The following is a 25,242-nucleotide window of genomic DNA, read 5'->3' on the forward strand; positions in this document are numbered from 1 at the left end:
GCCAATTTATTACGACTTCCCAAGATAAATATGTTGTTGTATAGCTATAGAATAAAAAACAGAGATCACTTTATAAGTTAACCCTGTTGTGATCTTCCTCCTCGTCTGTTACTTCATTCACTTAAACACATTGCTGGTGGGACGCTTCAGTTCAATGTTTGTTTCATATTCATTGTTTGGACTTGTTCTCTCAGGCACAATCTGTAATTAAAAAGAAATATTTTTCTCTATGAAATTGTACTCGCTTGTTTATAGAAATTTGATCGGCAGCGTCGGTAGCTGTGCCGTCTGAGTTGCCAGTTGCGTCAGCCGCGCTACCGTTGCCGCTGCGCTGAAACGCCGCACGCGGCCGCCGTTAATGAGCCCTTTCGGAACATGTTCGCCGCTGTATCCGTGATCGCTGTTGTTGTTGTCGTTGTCTTTTTCAGACCAACTTTCCAGATTGCACATGATCCTTAAGCCCTTCATGTTACGCAGAATCAAGAAGGATGTGGAAAACGAGCTTTCAGACAAGGTGGGAGAGCAAACTTTCCTTTTTCTGTATTTCCCAGCCTTTTGTCGTGAGGAATCCAGAAACACAGTTCCGTTCACATGCAAATAGAACAAAATATGACGTTTCCAAAGGGTAAAAGGGCAGTGTTTTCCCAAATCTAGCATGTAAGTTCCCACTAGTTCATTCGACTCATAAAAGTCAAAGAATTACACTGTTAGTATGCTGCGTTTTTTATGAGCAATTCTCGATTGAAAATATACCAAATCCTTCCAACAAGTAGCCGTGCTCGTCTCATGTCCTTGGTAAACCTGCTCCCTTCTTCCATCTGTCTCCTCGTCCACCTCATTGACACACAGAGTGTTGTAATAAGCCCGTGAGTGATGCCTGTGCTGGCAGATCCTCCTGACAGATGTTTGGCTTGGGGTCTCCGGCTGTCACAGGCGGCGCACACATACTCACTCATACACTGTGGGAGTCTTGATACGCGGAGCAGGAGGAATGGTAGAGTTCACCACTCCCCCACATCTGTCTTTTTTTTTTTTTTTTTGCTTTTCTTTGCACCCACATGCACTCCTGCCAGGCCACTTCCTGTCCTTCTCCGCTGTTGTTGGATTCTCTTGTTTTGTCTGCTAAGCCAACGCTAACCGGTGAAGTTCACTCACGGTTCATGGTTGGGTTTTATGGATTGTTGCCGACCGCTCTCGCTGCCTCCCTCAAAGCGTGACACCAGATAAAGCCAGAGATTTTGATATAATTTAAGAAGCTGGTCAACCTGGATGTGAAGTCCTTACCCATAAATCCTCTGAAATTAAAACATTGTGTGTGTTCTAGTGTGAGCGTAACATAAGAGAAGTAAGAGGAACCAATTAACTAAGTTGTCGTTACTTTTGTTAATTGGATGAGAATTTTTCACACGTACTCTGTGTTTCCCTGTGCAGATTGAGATCCTGACCTACTGCCAGCTGACGTCCAGGCAGAGGTTGCTCTACAAGGCTCTGAGGAACAAGATCTCTATCGAGGATCTGCTGCAGTCGTCCATGGGCACGGCCCAGCAGGCCCACAGCACCACCTCCTCCCTCATGAACCTGGTCATGCAGTTTAGGAAGGTAGGAGTGCTCCAGCTTTAACCCTCCTTTTGGTTCCCAATGTAAAAATAATAATAATGATATAAAAAAAAAAAGTCAACTACATTCGTGAAACAACAAATAAGCATCCCGGGTATGTTTGTGTGTAGGTTTGCAACCACCCCGACTTGTTTGAGCGCCAGGAGACACGCTCCCCTTTCCACATGTCCCTCAAGCCCTACGTCATGTCAAAGTTCCTTTACCGCTGTGGCCTCCTCCACGCACACAATCAAGCCAAGAACAAGTAAGTCATTCGACGCAGAAACATTTCACACTTAATCTCCAGAGTTGTATTCTAAATCCAATGAAAACACATCATATCAGAGTTTTCTGCTTTCATGGTTTTGAACAGGGTTTAAATGACTGTGTGAACACTGTCAAACGTGTCTTTCTTTTCCTCTGCAAATCTCTGTCCGAGTGGACCTCTGCTGGTTTGGGATTCTCAAAGGGCTATTATCTCAATTATAGCTTTAAACACTGGAATTTTTTGCTTTGGATCAAATTATGATCCTATTTTTATTTATTTATTTATTTTTTTTTTGCCATCTCTCGTGTTTTGTGGTCTGACCCGGTCTCTCTCTCCACATTCTCCTCAGATTACTTCAGGTGCTGTTTTCTCCCTTCTCTCCAAATCACATCCAGCAGTCTCTTTTTCACAGGAAAGGTGAGCACAGATCAAACTTTGTCCCAGACCTCACAAAGGCCTTGGGAGAACCGGGAATTTGGCGCATCGTCTCACTTCTTCCCTTCCACATTTGATATTTTTACCATTCACTTTTTTCTATATATATTTTTTAAAATATTCCTTACCCAGTGTTTTATTTTTGCTGCCGTAGGTGACGACAAAGGAAGCTGCTTCTCCTTCTTGCGCTTCATTGACGTGTCGCCGGCTGAGATGTCCAACCTAATGCTGCGAGGCACCTTAGTGAGGTGGGACTTGCATCTTACTTCTTCACGTTTCTTGTCTCGATTGAGGCTCCGCCGAGGCAAAAGGTTTGGGTGTAAGCTAATCTGAGCGTAGTCGACACGTGTCCAGGCTGACATGTTCTACTGCAGACTGCTGTTGCCATGGCTGCCACGTCGCTATGGTTACTCCCCCTATCTTAAGTTATGTCAATAAATAAAAAAAAATAAATAAAAAAACGGCCGAGTCGGAGAAACGCAAATTTAATAACTCAAATTGTGAAACAAACATTTGTGCGCTTTCACCATCCCAGATAAGTGTCTGTGGGTTTAACCCGCTGAGCCGCCGCATCAATTAGTTTCCCCGTCTGCATCGCCCACAACCTGAACCCTCCCTGACAGGAAATCTCAGATGTAGCTCTATGACTAGATGCTGCATTAGGTACTAATTCTCCATGTGACTTGAAATTAATTTTACGTCCAGCTTACCCTTACGACCGGGTGAACATCCAGCTGGCGGTGGGCTGCTGTAAGTATTTACATTCTGTGTCGGGTTTCTCTGTGTGCTTCGAACAATGATGACTGGAAGTATTTAACTTAAGTTGCTGGAGGCAGAAGGAGGGTGAATTGTTTTTGTCCTTGTCCGGCCACTCTGTGATCACTGCCGCATGTAAAATTTCTTAGCAAGTGGACGTCACAGATCTGACACTGAACCATAAATCGATCTTTATTCTATGGTTATTTCTCCTTCATCTCCTCCCTGTAGAGAAAGTGACATTGAATCATTAATAGAGGTGTTGGTGTGAATTTGAAAGGATATCAATTTTCTACTTTTTTTTTTTCCCCCCCTCCGCGTTTCTCTACAGATGGTTAGCCCTTTTTCTGTCCCTGAAAGCTGCGTACCGGCTCCACTATCAGCGCCTGTTCGACCATGAAGCAGAGGCTCAGGAGAAAGCCGGAGAAAGCGAAGGGGACGCGGGGACGTCGCAACCTGGCGTTAAGTGTTTGTCGCGCAAGGACCTCGTTCTGTGGCTGAACAGACCCGTCGCCTTCCCCAACACGTGCACCAGTCCCGTCCTGCAGGTAAGAGGCGTCCGCGGCCAATTACGTGATCCGTCCCCTGGATAATGTCCAGCAGCCATCTGCAGCGTACATTAGGGCGTGACAGAAGTGTGAAACACCAGTAGGGAGGCATGTGCTGCTGACGGTGCTGAAATTTTCCCCAGAGCATCGGTCGGTGTTTGGCCACACATCGTGCTCTCTGCCCCGGGCTTCGTGTCCCTCCTCTGGGATACGGCGCGGAACCTAATCCCCTTGTAGGCCTGTGACCCAATAACGCTGACATCCCTCTCAGTATAAGTCTCTAGGGCCTGCACAGACCAGCAGCTATCACCACTCTACCGTCAAGACATGTGGCAGAGGACTAAGAATCATCAAATGTATTTTCAGGATTCATAAATTAGGATTATTTCATTTAAAGGAGACAAAAGGTCATATCACTTGGTATTTGGTATTAGGTGGTTTACGTTTGTTTTTTCAAATGAAAATACTCCTGTTTATCTTGTCTGTAATGTTTCTCGGCTTGGCATCTTGCTCGGGGATGAATGTAGCTCGCCGCACTTCTTTACTCAAGTGTTTTCATATGTGTTGGATCCTACGGCGTCACATTGAGACATTTTGTATTACTTGGCAGCACGGAAATCTAATTGTAGTTGTAAGGAAGATGCCGTGCCATATGTGCGTGCCAGTTAAAAAAAAAAAAAAAAAGAGAAAAAAGCTCCTGCTGATACACTAGATTGCTTCAGTCATCAGCTAAAGAGCACTAAAACGCATCTGATCGAAAGATATGGCGGCCGCGTATCGCGTTACCGCCCTCCACCGATTCTGACTTCACTTGTTGGGTGGAAAATGCTGTCAGGGTAATTCCATCCTCTTCTTCCTCTGCTGGCCTCATCAGCCTGAGTCAGGCTGCCGCCCAGCATCTTAGGTTCCCCCCCGGAGCGTCTTAAGGAGCAGACCAGAAAAATATGAGCGAGAAACAGAAATTCGCAGACACCCACAGAGCTAATTCTCCATACACTAGAGCTTTTAGGATTAATTCACACCCACGGTTTCCGCTGACTTCATTCAGCTCCTCGTTTTTCTTTTGAAGCTGCGTGATGCTGGCACTCAGTGCCACATCTTTCTCTTGGCTCATCTCTCTCTGGCTTTGTGCTCGACAGTGTGGTCAGTGTTGCGTTCAGCTTTCCTGCTGCTCCTGCTGAGGGACCGAGGGAAACAGGAAACTCATCCTGCTATATTCCCTGACTTTTACCCAAGTAGCCGAATCGGCTTCTCTCCGTCTATCCAAGCACAGCAAAATATCAAAAGTCGTAATGTGCTATCTTGTATCCATTTAAATAGAGTTATGTGTGCATTAACCTCACCTTTATCTGCTCTCGTGTTGTTTCTGTCTTTACACATTGTTATTTTCTTTCATCATCGTCTTAAAACTGCTGCACCACACGCTGAATGACGCTCCAGCTCCCACACAGTAGAGCACTCAAACATTAACAGGCATTAATTCCCCTTTTCCATTAGCCGACGCAATCTCTTAATTTTCCGTCTTCTCTGAGACAGAATGATTATTTGATCCACCATTAGATGGCACTGTGTAACCATCAATGTCACACACACACACACACACACACACACATACACACACCAAGATACTTAGTACATCCAGTACACATCGTCGTATTTCTTAAATGATCTTCCCCGCGGTAACCTTTGTTCAAAATGGATGTAGATGCTGCACATCAGGACTTGCCCGGATATAAGATTACATGACCAGGAAACGTTTAAATCACGTAAGCTGCAGTAATCATACATTTTACATAACAATTTAAGCATTTAGCTGAAACGTTGTATAACATTTTGGGAATATAGCCAGTTTAAATTAAATTATACCACCAGAGCAGTTTATAACACACACGAGCCTTACACTCAGTGACCTCTGTGCGCTCCCACTTTGTTTGTTTCTGGTTCACATTGGCTCTTTTTCATACTTTGAGGGTTTTACAAACATTTCCTTGCTGCAATTCAGTGCAACTTTGGAGTAACATTTAATACTGCATTTTAACACATGTCATCAGTCATCGCTTTGGCAGTTTAATAAAACGCAGTTGTGTGTTTGTGTGCTTTTCAGGATTTGGTGTTCACAGCCTCCAGGCCCGGCACGTTGGGACACACGGACGTGAAGATCCACGGAGGAAACTCTGCCGCTTCCACCCTGCGGCCCAGCCAGCCCGCACTGCCACCCAAGTTCCTGCTGGCCGCCACGCCTCGGGTACGAGAACAGTGAATGGGCGAAAGAAAGACGTGTTTGTGTGGGACGGTCGGTGTCGTGCGCCGGCCCGTGCGAGGCAGGCGGGCGTTTGGGTGGTCGTGGAAGTGGACGAGGGAAGCGGTGCTGCTTCTTTTATGGGTTTTTCAACAATGAGAGGCTCTTGTCTGTGAGGCGTTTGTGCGGTTGGGATGTGGGGGTTACCGCTGCGTTTCCCAGCTTCACTTAAAACAAACATAGCCTCTAAATAGAGCTTCTTGCACAGGTTATTCCACCAGTTGTCAAGCTTCCTCTTGCCCCCGTCCTGCACTCAAACACACACACATGCAGAAGCTGCTGATTCAGTGAAACCAGCATGCACGCAGTTAATACATATAACAATAAAGCTGCCTTCCATTTCTCTAAAGAAGAAACCCTCCTCGTGCTAACATGCACTCTTTGAGACTTGATATTCATCTCACAATGCTATCTTTGGTTTCCTAGGTGACGGCGGTGCCCATGGAGCGCTATTGTGACGACCGCAGCGCTGAGTACGAGTGGTGGGTGACTCGCGGCGGAGGGGGCATGATCTACAAGCAGTGCTTTCTGTATGGCTCCCCCGAACTCGCAGCGGATTGGAGCGTGAGGGCTAACGCCTTCCACCCGCAAAGCCCCGGGGGTGTGATGGCCCTTTACCCTCGCAACGGATGGTCCTTCATAAGGATACCAGGTGAGGAGTGTGTGTGTGTGTGCCTTTTATTGTGTATCATCGCTGTGGTGTCTTTATCATTCGTTTTTTTTTTTTTTTATCCATTGGTTTTAGTCCCATTTTTATTCAGTTTTGGTGTAAAATGAGAATTTAGAGCCCGTGGGAGAATCCATTGAGGTCAGTCGGGGGGGTCACATCACTCTCCTCTGTCTCTTTACCTGCCCGCCTGCCAAGTTGCTAACCCTCCAACAATCGAAAAGGAACAGCTGACATGCAGGCCTTCTCCCGCTCCGAGGTCCGCTCGCACGGACACGTACCGCCGATTCCCATCAAGGTGCGAACGCGCGATTGCGCGTGTTTTTGTCGGCCCTCGCGACACTTTATCAGATGAGCTTGATTTGTCGAGCGCGGGGTCAGCCGCGGCGGAGGGGAGACGCGATTCGCTGCCAGGGTTCAGATGAGTGATGGATGTGCGGGGCGACAGGGGCCGCTACCTTTTTACAGACAACACGTCCGTTCTCACTGACCCGCGCGACCCCCCCGTGCGTCTGATAAACTGTCTGTGTCACCGATTATGATGACTGCTCCCCTTTTGTTTTATAAGGTTCCCGGCACAGAAAGCGGACCCACGTGTTGTCGTTTGATAAGTGCGCAGCTCACAAATTCCATGACTTTTAGTTCCATTCGCTGCTGCGAAATCCTTTAAATCCTCTCAAAAGAGACGCTGTGAATAGAGAGTGTTGTGTTGCTTGTTGTTGTTTTTCTTTGACCCATCTTCGCACACACTTCACGTGCTTGCGAGCGTTTGAGTATAAAAGTGAGAAACAAAACAAGTATTTGTGTCTGTGTGAGAACAGCCTGAAAGCTCTTGTGAAGTTATACGGAGGCAGACAAAGCGAGGAAGTTTAGCTACTGGTCATTGTTCGAGAGCTCAGTTAGGTAACACTAATAGATGGTCTGTCCGCGTGTGACCGAGTGTGTGTCTGTGCGCGTTGTTTGTGTACCATCGAGCCCATTCAGGGAACTGTGCCGCGCTCGCACGGGGGCCTTAGGTGTCTCTCACTCTCTCCGCACACACTCTCCCACGCTCGCCGGCGTTGCCTTTCCTCAAACGCGGGCCGAAGGGACGAGCTTCACCTCTCTCCCCCTCGCTAACAGACAGGACCGCGCGCTGTTCTGAAATCAGTATCTGGCTGCGGTCTCTCAGTCCGTCTGGTCTCCTGCTTCTTTCTCAGCCTCGGTAGGAAGGAAGTGACCCAACACTCCGGCACCCGTCCTCCGCTGAACACATTGTTGCCACATCAAGGCTCAGATATGTACAGTAGCCCAGCTGAAGTTTCCCACCCTCGCTCTCCTCCGCACTCCCAGCCCCACACCTTTAGAACAAATGGCAGAGCTGAATAACTGTTTGTTTTGAGCGCCATGGCGTGAGTACGCTGCCCGCTGATATCGACGCAGGAATCTAATCAGAGGGCTTATTAGGAATCGGGCCACGGAGGAGGAAAAAACAATTGAGCCTGTGACATTTTGGGCCTCAGATTTTTTTTGTTTTTGATGTTAATGCGGTGGCAGAATATCCCCGAAGGAAATAAGTTTTTCATTCAAAAAAAAGAAAAAAAAACAGAAAGAAAGAGTTGTCAACAGTTAATATAGGGCTGGACAGTATGACCAAAAATGTATATCAAGGCACAGGTCATGCAAAACGCGGACTGTTCCCAGTAATCGTGGATCTCTGGTCACCCTAAAAAAAAAAAAAAAAAAAACAAACAACCGACACCCGTGACACAAGTCTTCTCATTCTGCCGCTTCAACTTTTCCATCTTCACCACGCCTTGCAGTGATGCAGTCGCACCATGCGTGTTTAGAAGCGCTACATTGAAAATGGTCCGGTCTGAAACCGTGTCTCGCGGCGCAGCGTTCCAACGCTGTGTAGTCAAGTACACTGGTGTGTCTGTATATTAAAAATTTGTATAATGACAGATAAAAATACAGTTATTTGGTGTGAACTGTAATACTGACAATAATGTGGAAGCTGCTGCTCCGCTTTGAGACCCCATCAGTGGTGATCACAGAGAAATATGAATTTAAATCAGCTTTTCTGGCCAAGTAGGTACACCAGTATAAATGAATGCATTCTAATGCAACTGCCCTGCAACTAAATCTCCCACCCAAAGTACTACAGCTCCACCACACTGAGCCCAGTCTTGGTCTCCCAGGCTGCGATGGACAAAGATTGTTTTGACTGTAATTACAGACATTCTGGTCATTTTTTTGTTTGCTAAATTAATCCTGGAAATCAACTTCTCTTTTGCTTCTTGTAAACACACACTTACCTTATATTCAAGCGGCGACACATTTCAAGTCAAGTTGGAAATAGTTCTTTCAGCGCGTCGCAGAAATAACTTTCCTCTCTGTCTGTGTGGCCCCTGCCTCTCTAAGGGTAATTAGAAGGAACCGTTCCACAAAATGACGGGCTTCTCACTATAGCACCGACACTAGACTCTTTTTCTGGCTTTATTGTGTCCTGGGAACCAACTGTCACTGGAGAACTTGGCGTTTGCGCGCCTGTGTTGCGCAGCTTTTTAACGATGCATTCAGGTGCACGTTTGTGTCCGCGTATCAATCCGACTACGAGAGAGAGAGAGCGAAGGAGACGCAGGTCGGCTCTGGCCCTGCTGCTCACATTAGGCTGTGGGAAATGCAGTCCTGCCTTCCTGTCCCTTCAAAGAAACTCTGCTCTCCAGCAAAATGGCAGGAAGCTTCCCCGGGCTCTCTGATAGACGGGCACAAAACAACACAGACGGCCTGCCTCTCCACATCACCGTCTGACTCTGCCCAGCTCGATCTGCATTAAATTGGCACCGGTGACTGTCTGTGGAATTTAGATTCTTTTTTTTTTTTTTTTTAAACCAGCAAAGAAAAACAAAACAGAACTGTCAGCCAAGTGTGTAAAAGGATGGAGATTTCCTGGGCCACGTTACGGCTATTAATGCATCTAAAAGGAGGGGGGAAAAAAATTACACAACGCCACCCGAAATCCAAAATAGACTGAAGGGGGAGACATTAGCCACTTTATCCTTCTACGGCGAGATCTTTGCGTGTGGAAGCCAAGTAACGTCTATCCCACTCTGTCCTTATCCAGCTAGCTCTCATCTGTGGTGCGTCTCCAGCCGGTGTTGGCCCGGGGGTAACCAGCAGTGATCCGTCTTAATGACAGAGTTCACAGTGGGCCGCTGCGGTGCGGTGACATTCCCCTGTGAAACTCGGGAGTCCTCATCAGACTGTCTGTCTCTTCCCTCACTTAACATCTCCTGGAGAACCGACGCAAGGGCTCCTCTCGCATGTTTTGAGGGAGAGAAAGTCACGTGCAGACGCGTCCCACATACACGGTATATACATCAGTCGCGCCGTCTGTCACACTTTGTCACGCAGACGCGTCTTTGGCCTTATGGGAGTACATATTTGTCCGCTTGGCTCCCCTCCAGATCTTCAGAGCAGAGATAGAGTTCTCCAGGAGCAGACACGTTTTTTGGGGGTAGCATCTGCACAACTTTGCCGCTCTCTAACGAGGAGCTAAATCCTCCCGCTTTCCCCGACGGCCTCTCCTCGCCCAGCTTCCAAATCCTCCCACTGGCATCTGGCTCTTAGCTATCCTGATGCTGTCACAGTGAGAAAATTAAGTTTAAGTCTGATTTTTTAGTCAATACGTGCAGGAGCTGCAAAGTAGTGTCGGGCTAATATTTCCCTCATGAACAAGTGTTGCTCATTGACTTATTGATTGCACAGTGTAATGTGTCATTATACAGTGAGGGGCTGATGCTCGGTTCGATCGCCCGGTCGACCTGCTCCGTGGCCCCCCATCTGTCTCTCTTTCTCACATAACCGTCCATCCATCTTCCTTTACCAGGTCTTGCTCTGCAGTCACGCTGTCGTTCGTCTTCTATTTTTTTTTTTTTTTTTTTTAAGTCGCATCTGTCTTGCGTCCCTCCCTGTCCGGGGCAGTTCCACACTCGGCTTTTGGTCAGAGCAGCAGCAGCAGCAGCAGTACAGGGGAAGGGGACAGGGCAGCACAGAAGATCGTAGTGGCGTATTAATGAAATTAGCGCCATCGTTGGTTTGGGAGTATCAGGCGCCAGGCACCGGGGCTGGGCCGGGGTTAATTAGCTGGCAGCAGGCCTCTAATTGGGTCAGGACCATGTCAGGCCCCTGGCTCTGGCCCTACAGGGATTGGATTACAACGTTGGGGGACAGACAGTAGGGGGAGGGAGAGAGAGAGAGAGTGGGTATGCAGGGGGGGAGTTTTGTAGTCATGGAAGAGCGAAGGATGGAGAGGGCGCATTGGACGTGGTAGAAAGGGGGAGAGAGAGGAGGGACAGGGGAGTGTAGCTTAATCTGCCAGCAGGCGGTAAGGATAGGAGGAGACGGGGAGGGCTGGCTACCGCTGTTAGGCTGGATTGGATTGAAGCCGGTGGTGGTGGTAGTTGTGGTGGTGGTGGTGGGTGCTATGAAAAGGGGGGCAGGGCAGGTGGTGAAGCTTGATATGTGTATCCATAGTAACGGCAGAGTGGTGTGACACCACATGGGATTTGCTCGTGTTTTTGGGGTGTGGTCTTAACGCAGCCCTCATCCCTGTCGGTCGGTGATTTTAAAGTCCGTCTCAGCGCATTTTAATCCACATTTCAATGTACAAGTCACATTCGGAGAGAGTCGTTCCTCGCCATCCTGTCTCTGCTTAAGATGATGTAAGGTTCCCTTTGCTTTGCCTACACACAGTAATGATGCTATTCATTTACTAAATCTTTTTTTTTTTTTTTTTTTTTTAGACGTATAGGACCATTTATTTTAATCCCTCTAAGCCCTCCATAATTCATGTTACATGCATGGTTACAACATCCACTTTGCTCACTTTTATGACCAATGGTCATGCATTTCTCTGCAGCCACATGTAGCTTATAATGTAAGCCATAAGTGTTATACTGGAATGAGACAGACCACCAAAGCCTTCGCAAATCGCAATTATTCATTTTTTTGGCTTCCCTTTATGGGGGGAAAGCAATATTTAGAAACTAGGATTTTCTGTATGCAGCACTAAATGTTTTGAACTCGGCCACCTCGCTTCTCCCTAAGCCACATCGCTGGGCTTTGGGGAAGTTAGGATGGTGGGATTTATTTAGTCTGTTCTTTCTATTTCTCCCCGGTCTCTTCGGATTGTTTGGCCTTTTCTTTTGTTCTGGCGATTTCCCCGTAGGTTTAGTGCCACTGACCACTGCGATGATGATTAGATGACGCCTAAATCGCCAGTGTAGTGAATGTCAGAAGGTTGCTCCCTTAACAAGCAGAGCAGCTTCCCTATTAATGTTCTCCTTCATAATCCAGGCGTAAACAAAAGGATTATCCTGACTGACACATCTCCACATACTAAAACGAGAGTATCCGTCTGTGTAATGAGGGATTTTCAGATTCACGGTCCGTGCCCTTCAAGAATTAGTTTAAACACATGCAACATTCAGTCACGTTTGGCCTCAAAAAGCCTCAGATAGGGACTTTAACCCGTCTTCAAACATGACATCGGAGTCTGGAGGCTTATATATAATCTGCTCAGCAGAAACAGATCAATGGCTGGGGTTGAGCAGCATTGCCTTATATGAGCGCTTGCATCGTTGCCAAGCGGCGGTTAGCGTCTGGGTGGTTGGCAGGGCGGCCGACCGACCGACCGACCGACGGCGTTACTCGGTGCCCTTGACTGAGCCGCGGCCCTGGTTAGACTGGCACCTGTGGTGAGGAGGCCCCCGTCTGATCTAAACCACAACATCGCCGCCGTCACCGCCAGTCGAATACCGCCCGGCTGCAGCCGGAGCCACCACAGACCCCCTTCGCTCTCCCTCCGTCCCTCTCTGTCTGGACCCTTTTCCTTCCTCTCCGTGTCTAATCAGCTCGGCCTCTCCTCCTTTCGCTCTCAGCGCGTTCGCGTTTTTGACACCGGGGCCAATTATAAAGCTTTGAAGGCAGAATGCTGTCTTTACGTCGGTGCCCTAGGCTCTTAGCGGACGCCAATTTAAGCCACAAGTTTATATATCTAGAGTTGAAGTCCGCTTCGAATTTTGTTTATTTTCTCTTGTTATTATTGTATCTTTTATTATCCTCCGAAGACTTATGTTTTTGTGTGGTGTGTCACTATTTTAACCCAGTCCAAATTAGCTGTTTTTAGTCACTTGAGGAACATAACAAGAAATGAGTACAGTGCTGAATGACACATATACTTTTCTCTTCTCAGCATGCATTTGGGCTCCAGTAAAACCCAGAGGTTCGAGCCCTGGTATTGGTGCGTGCCTGCTCACTGTAATGCCTTAATTAGACACCTGAACAGACAGAAGGTCGACACATCAGCTGTTTAGGAAACTAAACAAATAATAAGGCATATATATCTATATATATACACACACACACACATATTAGCCTGACTCAAAACTAATCCTGGTCCGTGGTGTGCGTGTGACCAGGACTGAATGTATTTGACAGGCTGACACCACTCCACAGTGACCCGGAGGTGAGCGCTCCAATACCTCCCCAGAGCTTTTCACCTATTCATCTGTTCTATTAGTTCCTCTTTAACACCTCTACAGGCCCTGACCTTTTTTAAGGGGCTGTACCAAAAGGCCACAGGTCAAGGTTCAGCCTGAGTCCATATTAGCATAGAATGGTAGCCCTCAAAAGTCGAGGAAGAGTCATTCGGTTTCGTAGGTTTTGTTGGACGACGAAATTCATTGTGATGCTTGTGTTTTTTTTTCCATTTGTATTTTTCAAATATGTGACAGGACAATGCTATATGAATGCATCGTCGCGAGCTCAGTTTAAAGTTTTGCGGCGTGCGCTCCGAATGAATGGAAAGTGATTTTAATGTGGCCGGTTACGTTACGTTGACAAAGCAAGGAAATAAGACTGGGAAATATTTATAATCCTGAGATTTCGCCACACAAAAGGGCCCGAGAACAAGTGTCCAACTCGACTGTAAGACGGCCAAGCCTCATCCTCCCACAGGGACTCTCTCGTAACCCCGGGTCGACCCTGTCACCTGACCCTGGACCTGGCCTTAGGTTCTCCCCACTTAGGGCCGTGACCTCTCGGTCAAACACCATAGTGTGCCTGTCGCCGGGTCGATGGCAGCCCTGGTCTTTTTCTCATTCGGCCATTGTGCCAGATGACGTTAATTCCTCATCAGCTGGACACTGAGGGAACCACTTCAACGACAGACCCACGATTGGATTGCCCCCCCCCCCAGATCGGTCCCATTGGCCAGAGAACACCTGATGTTGCGTCAGCAGCAACGTGACCAAGACCAACTGCCAGGCCTCTTTATTCATCTTTTGTGCCATTGTGTGAAATCGAGTGTAAATCACCTTTTCTCGCAATTTCTCTCTCTCTCGCTCTCCCTCCCGCTCTCTGTCGCTCTCCCCGCTCTCATCAGCAGTGCAGTCAATAAGGGCACATGCCTTATTTAAACAATCACCAGATTAGGGACAGATTTAAGAGGGTTCATCCCCAGGCTCATCCACTCTGGAGAAAGGCTCTTTATTCCAGTCTTATTGAAGACTTGTATTGCTCTGGGAAGAGTGAATAATCTATATGTGATTGCTTGTTAGCTCAGTAAATATTTGCAATAAGGAAAACGTGCCAACGTTTCACATAAGGACACAAGCACCGTGAATTTATCTTCAAATGCTGGAGAGTGACACTGAAACGTCCGCCTGTTGCTCTCCCAGGTGGTTTTACTTCTTTGTCTTCTCCTCTTTCAGATAAGGAGAGCCTGATCACAGAGAGTGGCAAGCTCCACACCTTGGATATCCTGTTGAGTCGGCTAAAGGCCCAGGGACACCGCGTCCTCATCTACTCCCAGATGACACGCATGATAGACCTGCTTGAGGTACAAATACGCACAACACATATCCAGACACAAGGCCACTCGTTAATCCCTGTGATTTATTCCCATTTATTCTCATAACTCTTGCACATTCCTCATCCTCACATTTCCTCCATTAAATGCCCTTTAAATAAACGTCTATGCCTCTGTATGTAACTGGGCTGTTCCAGGTAAGTAGTTTAACTGGTCCTGTTTCACTGGTTAAGGATTGAGCTCCAGTACCACTAATCACCCTGCCTGTTCCTCGTTAGTGTACTCATTAGACGGCTAATTAACAGGTCAGGACTAATTAGAGGGGTCTCATCTGCAGGGAGGCTGCCAGATGGGAGAGGAGGCTGGAAGTAGTGAAGAAAGAGGGGAGGTGCGGGGGAGGGGGGAGATGGGAGTGGAAAATTTGAGGGAAGATGGGAGCAAATAAATGAAGATGAGCTCAAAGTTGGTTTGATTCTCACTGAGCTCAAAGCCAAAAGAAGAAGACTGTGATCAGCAGCAGTGGAACTTATGTCTGCCAGAGACCTACTTAATGGAATATGGTAACATATCTGTTTGGATATTATAAAAACTGGAGCTAAGTCGTAAAAAACCACTACACATAAATACATTTACTGGACCGTTCATTAGGTAAACTAGTGGATGCATTCTGTTGTAATGCTGTGGCACTAAACTCCCCTTTGTGTCATGATGCTCAGGTTAAGTTGAAACGGAATCAAAAAGGTGGTGAGTCAACACCGTGATCATTTCCAGGATGTAGTTTGTGATGCAGTTAAACTCAAATTAAACACTAAAGTCTTTCTCCAATGCAGCCTAACCCACTGACTAAAACGGGCTTGTCAAAGTAACAGAAACGTGTGTCAGTACAACACAATATAATTCAAAAGTACAATAAATCACAACCTCTAAAATGAATACCATAACCTTAAGTTAAGATTTAGTGCAGGATTATTATATTAGAACGCATTTATTTTCACTAGCGTACCTAATGAACTGGCAAGCGACTGTATTCTCTCTGTTTTGAGCCTCGGCTTTCAGAGGTTATTAGCTGAATTAAGATAAAAATCAGCATTACTGCACAATCCACAGGAAAACAATGGCGCAGAGCAGTCCTGACGGTGCTCCTGTGTTGACAACCTTGGTGCAGCGCTCCATTGTTGCATCCATATTTGTTGCAAACATCACTATGGAGCCAAAAGCCTCTGGCATGATGTCATTGGGAATTCCTTCCCCGTTCACACAGTGCGGGGCCGTTTCCACAGCCAAATCTTTTGATGGCAGATGGACCCGGCCCAGGTGGTTAAGGACTGTCTTCCTGTGTGTCTGGGGAGCAATGGGAATGCCTTGTGTTTGAGGCCGCAGGAAAGAAAGCGGTGGCGAGAATGGTCGAGATGGTTTAGATAATGCGGGCTGGGCGTTCTGTTTTAATATTCTTCTCATTGCCTGTCCCACCTTTTATTTGTCCCTTCCAGCTACGGTTTCCTGGTCTAATGAGGCGATATTACCGTGCTTTGTGGATCGCAGAGGTGATTGTTTGTAAGTGACCTCATGGTGTAATGGCAGGCGCATGGTTTAAGGGGGGTGTGACAGCATCTCCCAAACTAATGGGCTAAAGACAGCAATGGGTGAAATCATACTTTCGCCCAATCTGGCTTCAGTTTTCCACAACCATATTATCTTTCTTATTGGTTGTGGGGGGGGAGACTGCAACTGCAGATGGAGTTGATTTCCTGAAAATGTGACTGTGACTAAGAGAAAGAGCAGAGGAGAGGCTGATGCTAATCTCCGTCATTAACATCATTGTTTTTGTCGCCGGTCGGCTGCCGGTTCTTCTGGTGACATCACGTGGCCCGGGTGATGGATCGCCGAGATCCGGGTGGCCCAACGAAAAATAACACCGTTTGCTTTCTCTGGCAGCCGCTGATAGCGGAGCGGGACCGCCAAGTCACCGGCCCCCCTGCTTCAGCTGTGTGTCTCTGTCTGCTTAGACGGCGCTCTGCCGTCCTGAAAGTCTGCGGTGTGGATTGCGGCGTTGAGGGGAGTGCCTGCGCTGACTTTTTGGTGCTCCTGGCACAAACTCAGGAGAAGGTTTAATGAAGGAATTAAGGGATTTGAAGTGCCTGTAAGCTACCCTGAAGTGAGATACAGTGACTCATTAGTCAATACAAACCATGGACTCAGTTTGGATTACTTTGTAATCCTTTTATGATTCGTTCTGAGTATTAAATTATATATTATGTGTTTCCGCTGCACTGTGATTTCAGCGCAACAGAAAATGTGGATTTTGGGAGGACTAACCATGCAGTTTTGGTCCTATTGTTCCAGTGCATCATGCAGAAATTCGATCAGTTTGGGATCTGGGGAGTTTGCAGGCCGGTGTTATTTTAATGTTTTTTTTTTTAACTGTTCTTAAACAGTTTATTTTTTTGTGGCGTAGGAGGCCGCATTGTCCTACCGGGGACGGCTGCTTCGGCTGGGGAGTGCGGTTGCTATGGGGTCCAAAGGGGTTAGCAACAACGTTTATGTGGGTGGTACGCGTCTGTCGATTTTCCAGCAGAACACAGTGAGATTGTCAGCGTTCTTCATTTCACCTGTCAGTGGATTTAATGTTGTGGCTGATGCTGCTATTATGAAACATATGGACGCATCAAACCAACGTCGAAGGAGTAGCAGCATTGAGAGCCGTCTGTGGTGTATCCTGGGCCAGAAATGTTGGACTCGATACACCTCAAAGGCCACAGCCAGCGTCCAACTAGCTCATATCTCAGTCTGTCTACGGTTTTTTCATTCTAGATGATGATGCCAGATTAGATAAAGGATATTCATCTTAGTTATTCCGCCATGAAGCTACACACGAAAGTCCAACTACTGTCAGCAGTGTGGAAATCGCCTTAAAAAAAGGGATCACAGACAGTGAGTGTCGCAGCCTTATGGTCAACTCAAAAATGTTGCTTTCCTTAAGTAGTAGCTGTTGCAGTTATTGAGTTGGCAGCAGACTGTGTGACCATGTACAGGGTGTTCCTCATTTCAGAACTGCAATAAATACTGACCGTGCTTTTTGTTTTTTTTGTTCTTTCCTGACCGTGCGGCCTCATTATTTGCTGGCTGCTGGTCCTTGTTTGTTCTGAGAGATTGAGAGATGGTTTTCGTGCACCTTTCAAGCATCGACTCCAAAGACTTTGCAATTAAAGCACAGAGAGAGAGAAATATATAGCAGGAAACAGGAAAGTTTAGCATTTTTTTTTTTTTTAGCATTTCTGTTTCCCCCCGTGTCTCTCTTTCCATATATCACTTAATGGAAATGATATACCTCACCGGCTAAATATGATTCATAATGGGCTGATGACAGTTTGTTAGTTGAAACAATAAACATTCTGTCCAGTCAGGTTGACCTGAACCTATACATTGATTTATAACATCTGCAGTGGAGCTCATTAGAAGAATGAGTGAAAAACTGCAGAAATATAGCAGCGTCACTACTGATTAGGCCGACTGCAACGGTTTGAGAGATAATTGCCAGCTGTTGAGTTTAGCTTTCACCGTGGCGGTGCGCTTCGGGGGTGGAAGACCACCGCTACACGGCCGGCGTGTCCTGTGGACTTGCCACCTTTTGAAAAAGCAAACCACAAAAAGGGTGGCAGAGGTTTTGACGTCCCAGGTGATCCTCTTCTAAAACTTGGAGCTCTCCTCTAAACTTTAGATTTGGAAGATTAGAAAGACTGAGTATGACTTTCCCTGGAGCAACAGTGTCTGCAGCACTGTGCTGGCGAGCCATCAAAACCAAATTCAACAAGGTTAGAAGCATTTTGGCGAGCGGCGGCCTAATGGTCCCTAATGCAGTGTTCACTCGGAGCAGATGGGGCTGCTGGGACCTGAGCCAGACACTCCCAGAGAGGAGGGCTGGCCCTGCCAGGACCGAGGCCCCCCGAGTGTCATGACACGGGTTTGGGGAGGGGGGGGGGGGTCACTGAAAACATAGTGTCAAATCATCAGTGTCATTGATGATGATGATTGCGTGAGGTGCGTTGAGACGTGTTGCCTGCGATTGTGGCCGGATCACTGGTTCAGGGGCACCGGCGTGTTTCGCCGAGGAGGTCGAGGGTTCAGGCCCCAGCGCTTAAAGAGAGATCAGCCCGTCACCTCATCACTGCTGCTGCTCTCACTCAAGAGCTCCTCCCCATCAAACCCACACACAAACAGCTTAGCAGACTTTTGGAGGGACCGAATATCAATTTTTCATCTGACGGTGTCTCTGGGCTGTAATTTGAAGTTTCAAATCCCACATAAGAAATGTGGGATTTTGATTTTTTTTTTTTGGATGCGAACTCGCCGTCGCTGAGAATTTCTAACGTTTTCGAGATTAGTCATTCTTTACCCGTGGTGTTTATCAAGTAAACCTTCAGGGTTTGTCTTCTCCGCGGAGATGGACTTAAATAGAACTGCATGTTTGAGAGCTTGTTAAATGCGATTGTGAAGTTTTAGAGGACCTAAGCAGATTCCCAAAGCAGCAACCAAAAAATGAGTTTGTGGTTTGAATTTCAAATAGTTTGGATCTCAAACATTGTGGTTGCTGGTTTGAGAAATCAGTGGTGTAGGTAATCCAGGAAGGTTCAGAAGTGCAAATCCACAAATTGAAACAACCTGTTCATTAATTTAATGCAGACTCACTCCATTTTATCCAGTGAAGTTGTTTCAAAAGAAAACAAAAATATATATATATATATATATTGCATCATTTGTCCGACTGATTGTATGAGACATCTTTGGAGACAGTCCTCCAAGCTGGGACAGCACTTACCTACTGCTCTGACAGAATAAATGGGGAGCCGCATCCATTATTCATAGCTGTTTTCTTTTATTGTCTTGTCTCATCTTTCCAGGAGTACATGGTTTATCGTAAGCACACTTACATGCGTCTCGACGGATCCTCCAAGATTTCTGAACGCAGAGACATGGTGGCCGACTTCCAGAGCCGGTGGGTGAAAATTTAATACCATCTAGGGTGTGAATGTGTGTGTGGGTGTTAAACCGAGCGACTGGTCTCTGCCAGTAACCGACTACAAATCTGTGTTTTTGTGTATTGCAGCAATCAGTGAACAGTTTAATCTTAACATCTGTATGTATGTGTGTGCGTATGAATCCACATGCTCTGGTTTGCATTAGTGCATAGCTCTCAGGCGCCAGCGTTATTCTAGTTCTCGTTGCAGGGAGAGCTTAAAGTTTATAGAAGCACTTTTATAATGGAGGACCATTCCTGTGCAGTTCTTCCTTTAAAGTTGGAACGGGCTGTCGTGCCAGGGTTACGCTTACGTCTTCACATTTCTGTTCTTAACTTACACCGTAACTTCATTTTATGCCTGCATGTATATATTTGGACGAGACTATAACTGTAGTTGTAATTCTGTACTTCCCCCTCTCCCTCCCTCCTTCCCTCCCTCACCCCTGTCCCACTGCTCTCCACAGAACGGATATCTTTGTATTTCTGCTGAGCACGAGGGCCGGAGGGCTGGGCATCAACCTGACTGCTGCTGACACCGTGAGTCGCTGACACGCTCTCACTGATATAGAATCAACTTCTTCTAAATATATTTAATGCTTGTGTGATTTCTCCGTCGCGTCTCTATCTTTTAATAACTGTCTTTAAATAGATTAGTTGGAATATGACAGCATTAACGATATGTCACGATGTGTGTGTGTTTAATAAATTTGGATGAACATACACGTACGATAAAATCCGTGTTTCTCCACATGTGTCAGATTAGCCTCCCTTCGTGTCCCTGCGGCCCAGTTCAAGTGATATTAGCTTTCGAGACGATGAGTTTGAAGCGACCGCTAACACGGGACATCTGTCATGTTAAAAGTCAGCTCATTTGGGATAACACTTCGTTGTAGGAGGGGCTTTCCCTTCCATAAAGTAGGATCAGAGGATAACTGTTTTTTCTCCCCTACAGGTGATCTTCTATGACAGCGACTGGAACCCCACAGTGGACCAACAGGCCATGGACCGGGCTCACAGGCTGGGTCAGACCAAGCAGGTCACCGTCTATCGCCTCATCTGCCAGGGCACCATCGAGGAGAGGATCCTGCAGCGGGCCAAGGAGAAGAGCGAGGTCTGGAAAAACGTGCGCTCAATCACGCCGCGGCCAAAGTTCAGCTCAGTTTAGAACGGCTGCAGAAAATATTTAGCTTTTATGTGCAACAAAGAATTATTTTTCACTCACCGTGATTCTTTTTTTTTTGTCCACATTTATTTTTCATATCATTATGTAGTTAATACACCACACTTGATTGCTGGTGTTTTATAGCACTGATAAACCGTGTGTGTTAGCTTAGTTCTCCACTATTATAATATACAAACCTCACATCTGTCTCAGTTTGAGAATATAAACAATTCTTTCATTATATCGAGTTGAATCATCTAGTTGAGTTGATTACCACTTTATTATTTTTGTGCAACAAGATCCAAAGGGTGGTGATTTCTGGAGGCAACTTCAAACCAGACACACTGAAGCCCAAAGAGGTTGTCAGCCTGCTTTTGGACGACGACGAGCTGGAAAAGAAGCGTGAGTGTTTAAACGTTCACGGACAGTTCGGTTATGTTCAGCACAAACACTTTTTACCACACGCATAGTGAAGGGGCGGAAAGGGAAAAAAAAACTGCTTTGTGTCTCTCCCTGTAGTGCGTCAAAGGCAGGAGGAGAAGAGGCAACAGGAGGAGAGCAGCAAGGTGAAGGAACGCAAGCGGAAGAGGGAAAAGTATGCAGAGAAGGTACAGTACAAGGTGGTCGGCTGAAACCTCAGCGCTCGTGTAAACCTGAAGGCGCCTTCATGGTAGAGGGTGAAAAAGAGTGGCTAGAATAAAACCACCAAGGATAGAACTTAGGAAATTTAAGCAACATGTGGCATTTTGAGGGTTTGTTTTCATGATACTATGACAAAAAAAATATTTTTTTTAATGCACAAGGCTCTTTTAAAAAAATCTGTCATTTTTGCTCCAAAATGCAAACTGTTTGTTGCTCCTGTGGGGAGCATGAACTTACTGAAACGCTTATTTTCCTCGTTGGATTTTGATGTTTGTTATGTTTGACACAGTTATTATCATATCGTATATATCTTGACCTGATGGAGCCGGAGGAAAGGTCGAAAGACTTATCCTCTGGGGATCTCACACATCCCCAGCTAATTTCATAGGAAACTTGTTTGAGATCTCTGTCAGGGACTAAATTCAGGTTAGATGAAAGGTCAGGGGCTCACCCTCAATCATTACACATCATCCACTGGGGACCCTACATATCCATACTAGATTTCATGGCAATCTGGACAGTAGTTGTAGAGTATTATCTGACTCTAGACTTGACGGGCGAATGGACACGTCGACCAGCTGAACACCACAATTACTCAAAAATGTGCTTTATTAAACTAGTGATTCAGGCCACCTGAAAAAAAAAAAGGAAAACCCAGCAAAACTGTTTTAGTGCTTAACGGTGTCATGGAACCTACTAATAAATGGAGACGAACAATTTGTTTACGTCAGGCCACAGATCTTTACTTGAGGGACGTGAATGTTACATTTCCCATTCCACATTGTCCCACCAACTTCCTCTGCTCATTTTTTTTTGTCTATGCTCCAGAAGAAGAACGAGGAGTCGGAGAACAAGAAGAAAAAGGAAGTGAACCTGGTCATCTCCCATGCGCCCTCAGCCGACAACTCCAACCTGTCTGCAGATGGAGATGACTCGTTCATCAGTGTTGAGATGGACTCGGCCATGCCCAGTCCGTTCAGCGAGGTGAGGGACTCCGCGTGTGTGTGTGTGTGACTGTGATGTTCCATTATGTTTCCTTGCCCTGCGTCTATAAAATCACTTTCTTAATTTGCATCTTGTGCTTTTAAATTCCCTTACCCCTTCCTTTTCTCCTCCTTTGTCTCCTCTTAATATATTTCGGTTATTGATCCCTCTCCTTCCATTTGGATCCTTATCTTCTTTCTACTTAATCTTCTTCTCCTTTTAATGTGCCCCCTTTCACCCCCGTGCAATTTCTCGCTTCCTACACTTAATGCATCCCGACTATTTCCTCTCTTCCTTTCCTTCCTTGTTACACTCTTTGCTCCTGGCGTCGTTCCTCTCTTGTCTTACCCGTTGCTGTACCGTCCCGGTTCCCGGTCCTCCGCTGACCCCCAGCCTGTGTATGTGTCTGTGTGTGATCCTATGCGTGGGCAGATCTCCTTGAGCAGCGAGCTCCAGCCCGGCTCGTTACCCCCGGACGCCGACGCGGACGAGAGCAGCAGCGACATGCTGGTCATCGTGGACGATCCGGTGTCTTCCGCGCCTCAGTCCCGCGCCACCAACTCCCCCGCCTCTGTATCGGGATCAGTCTCTGACAACATGAATGGTGAGTTTTGGCAGCGTTCACGGTATATTCATCGACACTTCACCTAAGAACTGCGCTCATGTAATTATGTTGTAGCTGTAAAATGGCTCCGTTACAACCACGTCTAATACCACTCTCTGGCAAAATGCCAAGTCTGTACTCATAGAAGCTGAGGTAACAGTATGTAATCAACATCAGCTACGTAGCCTGGCCGCTGCTACGTTTTTCTGGCTCGTAGAGGTTTTGCTGAATGTTGGGTGCAAAATAGTTGGACATATTAAAAATTACAGCACATTCTGCTCCCACATGGAAGACATTCAGCTGTTGCTCAACCAGTCAAAAGTAGAAAGACTCAGCAAGAGACTGGGTGCAGCCAGTCTCTTGCTGAGTCTTTCTACTTTTGACTGGTTGAGCTACACACGTACACACGTCACATGTAAATCCTGCTGTGATTAAAAAACAATGCATTACTTAGCTCAGTTATCCTTCTTCTAATCATGACAATAGAGGGTCACCTTGCACCCTTTTTTTTTTGTTTTTTTTTTGTCAGTGCATTGTCTCAAACATTGAGTCCACCCTACCACCTGTCTCTTAAACGTTATCAAAATACCCATATTTAATGTTTTGGCCAAACGTATCTTATCTGTGCAGCAGCTGCCCTTTATTTGACAAGTTCCAAACTTGGCAGATAAAACCTACCCCGGTGTGATCTGGGACAGGCTCTATTATCATGTTAGATTGTTGCTAGAAAAACAAATCAGCGTGACATACATGAAGGTCATTACTGCACAGAAAGCTCTGGCTTATTCCTGCTATCATGAGTTGTTTTAATAGGCTCGCGTCCATTTAGACAAACCTCGTAACCTCATACCTCATAAGTCATATGCGGCAGGGTTTTTTTTTTTTTTTTTTTTAATAGATTTATGAGGGGCTTATTCTGCCTTGGATTGGATGCAGTGAGTCAGTATGTCCTGTTCTCTGGAATCCAGATAGTGGATAGTAGATAGTGAATGTATGGGGGTTTTTTTGCCTCTATATCCGTACTTTGGATTTGCTGCAGTAAGGTAATCCCTCCTAAATACACGCTGCTTCACTCAAACCCATTTGGGATATTTGCTGTCATGCCATGAGGCTCCAGCCAGTGAGATTATTGACGACCCCTGACTTCCAGGTCATGAGCTGGGAAAAAGTCGGTTCCTTCAGGGATGTAGACGATGTTATAATGAAAGGTTGGGGAAGCGAGATGGGAGGTCAATAATGAAGGGGCAGTTGGTGAGTTTAGACAAGTAAGTGAAAAAGGAGGTTTGAAGGGGGTTCGAGTGAGGATTTAATGAAGGGTTTTCATGCGTGCCTTGATCTCAGTGATGGGATGGGCCCGTCTCCTGCCAGAGAAAGCTTGTGTACCTCAGCATTTGCGGGGAAACATGCAAAAAAAAAAAAAAAAAAAAAAAACTGCAGACGAGTGGGAGATATGGGGAGTCAGAGAAAGAGGAGAAGGCACTGGAGGATTAGTAGCATTACCACTGAGGCAAACACTGGCTCCGATTCTGGAAACGTTACGGAAAATGAGAGCGGTAGTTTTTGCCTGAGCCTGTACTTACGAGTAATGAGCAGCAATGATTAATGTGAAAAAAAAATCTATATTGCTGTAAAATTACCACAGTAGCGTTAGTCCGAGCCAATCCAAACATCATCACTCTCACAGCGCTGTGTATTACTGCTTTTAAACTTTTATTTCTTTCTGAAGACAAATATGTTCGCTGGACGTGGGTATCCAGCAGGGTGCCATGGCAACGGCTCAGATTGTTCTTTCTCCTTTCGTTCTGCTCAGGTGTTTCGGCCTCTGACACAATCAGCCCCGGCAGAGGCAGGTCCGGTCGGAGTCGTGGGCGGCCCAAAGGATCCGGAGGCGGGGCTAAGTCTGGGGGGAAAGGTCGCGGCCGCAAGTCGACGGCGGGTAGCGCGGCAGCAATGGCGGGAGCGATGGCCGGGGCGGCAGCTGCTTCAGCAGCAGCTTATGCTGCTTACGGCTACAGTGTCGCTAAAGGTGAGCAAACATTACACAGACACAAATAGTTAGTTAAATGTCCCTTGTTGACTGTTAATAGGATAACAATTTTGAACTCCAGTTACAAGTAAAGACTGAGGGTTTTGTTCGTGAACAGTGTCGCTGAACAGTAACTGCATTACAAAAGTAATGAGTCGGACTCTACATTTGCGAGCGTCGTGCAGCTTTCTTTAGGTATTTAGTTACAATATACAGGAGTAGCTTTTAGCAGTATTGAACAATATGAATACACCTAAATTGACAGTACCTCTATCACAATATGTATTCCACCATGAGCCATAACTGTGCCCATTATATTGTACTATGGTTAGCGGTAAGCCTAGCTTAGTCATTATGCGATTCCACATCATCTTCTACTGGTG

The 25,242-nt window shown here is 46.4% G+C and overlaps 1 protein-coding gene across 7 annotated transcripts in view; it reads left to right on the forward strand.

Moving 5' to 3' along the window:
• The window catches only part of ino80 (INO80 complex ATPase subunit), a 36,400-nt gene that overhangs the window by 8,092 nt on the left and 3,066 nt on the right, over positions 1–25,242 (forward strand). For 4 of the 7 annotated variants that reach the window (XM_047573868.1, XM_047573871.1, XM_047573869.1 and 1 more), the window contains 17 exons: positions 429–514; positions 1,432–1,599; positions 1,728–1,861; positions 2,214–2,281; positions 2,454–2,547; positions 3,387–3,603; positions 5,708–5,848; positions 6,329–6,554; positions 14,327–14,454; positions 19,323–19,417; positions 19,906–19,978; positions 20,394–20,552; positions 20,903–21,005; positions 21,123–21,211; positions 22,074–22,229; positions 22,623–22,833; positions 24,644–24,859. In XM_047573868.1, the coding sequence (XP_047429824.1) occupies positions 429–514; positions 1,432–1,599; positions 1,728–1,861; positions 2,214–2,281; positions 2,454–2,547; positions 3,387–3,603; positions 5,708–5,848; positions 6,329–6,554; positions 14,327–14,454; positions 19,323–19,417; positions 19,906–19,978; positions 20,394–20,552; positions 20,903–21,005; positions 21,123–21,211; positions 22,074–22,229; positions 22,623–22,833; positions 24,644–24,859 (2,364 nt within the window). The remainder of the gene's footprint in view (positions 1–428; positions 515–1,431; positions 1,600–1,727; positions 1,862–2,213; positions 2,282–2,453; positions 2,548–3,386; positions 3,604–5,707; positions 5,849–6,328; positions 6,555–14,326; positions 14,455–19,322; positions 19,418–19,905; positions 19,979–20,393; positions 20,553–20,902; positions 21,006–21,122; positions 21,212–22,073; positions 22,230–22,622; positions 22,834–24,643; positions 24,860–25,242) is intronic. The other 3 variants (XM_047573873.1, XM_047573872.1, XM_047573870.1) reach the window with 2 other exon arrangements.

This window comes from Mugil cephalus, chromosome 21 (assembly GCF_022458985.1).
Source record: "Mugil cephalus isolate CIBA_MC_2020 chromosome 21, CIBA_Mcephalus_1.1, whole genome shotgun sequence".
Taxonomy (NCBI): domain Eukaryota; kingdom Metazoa; phylum Chordata; class Actinopteri; order Mugiliformes; family Mugilidae; genus Mugil; species Mugil cephalus.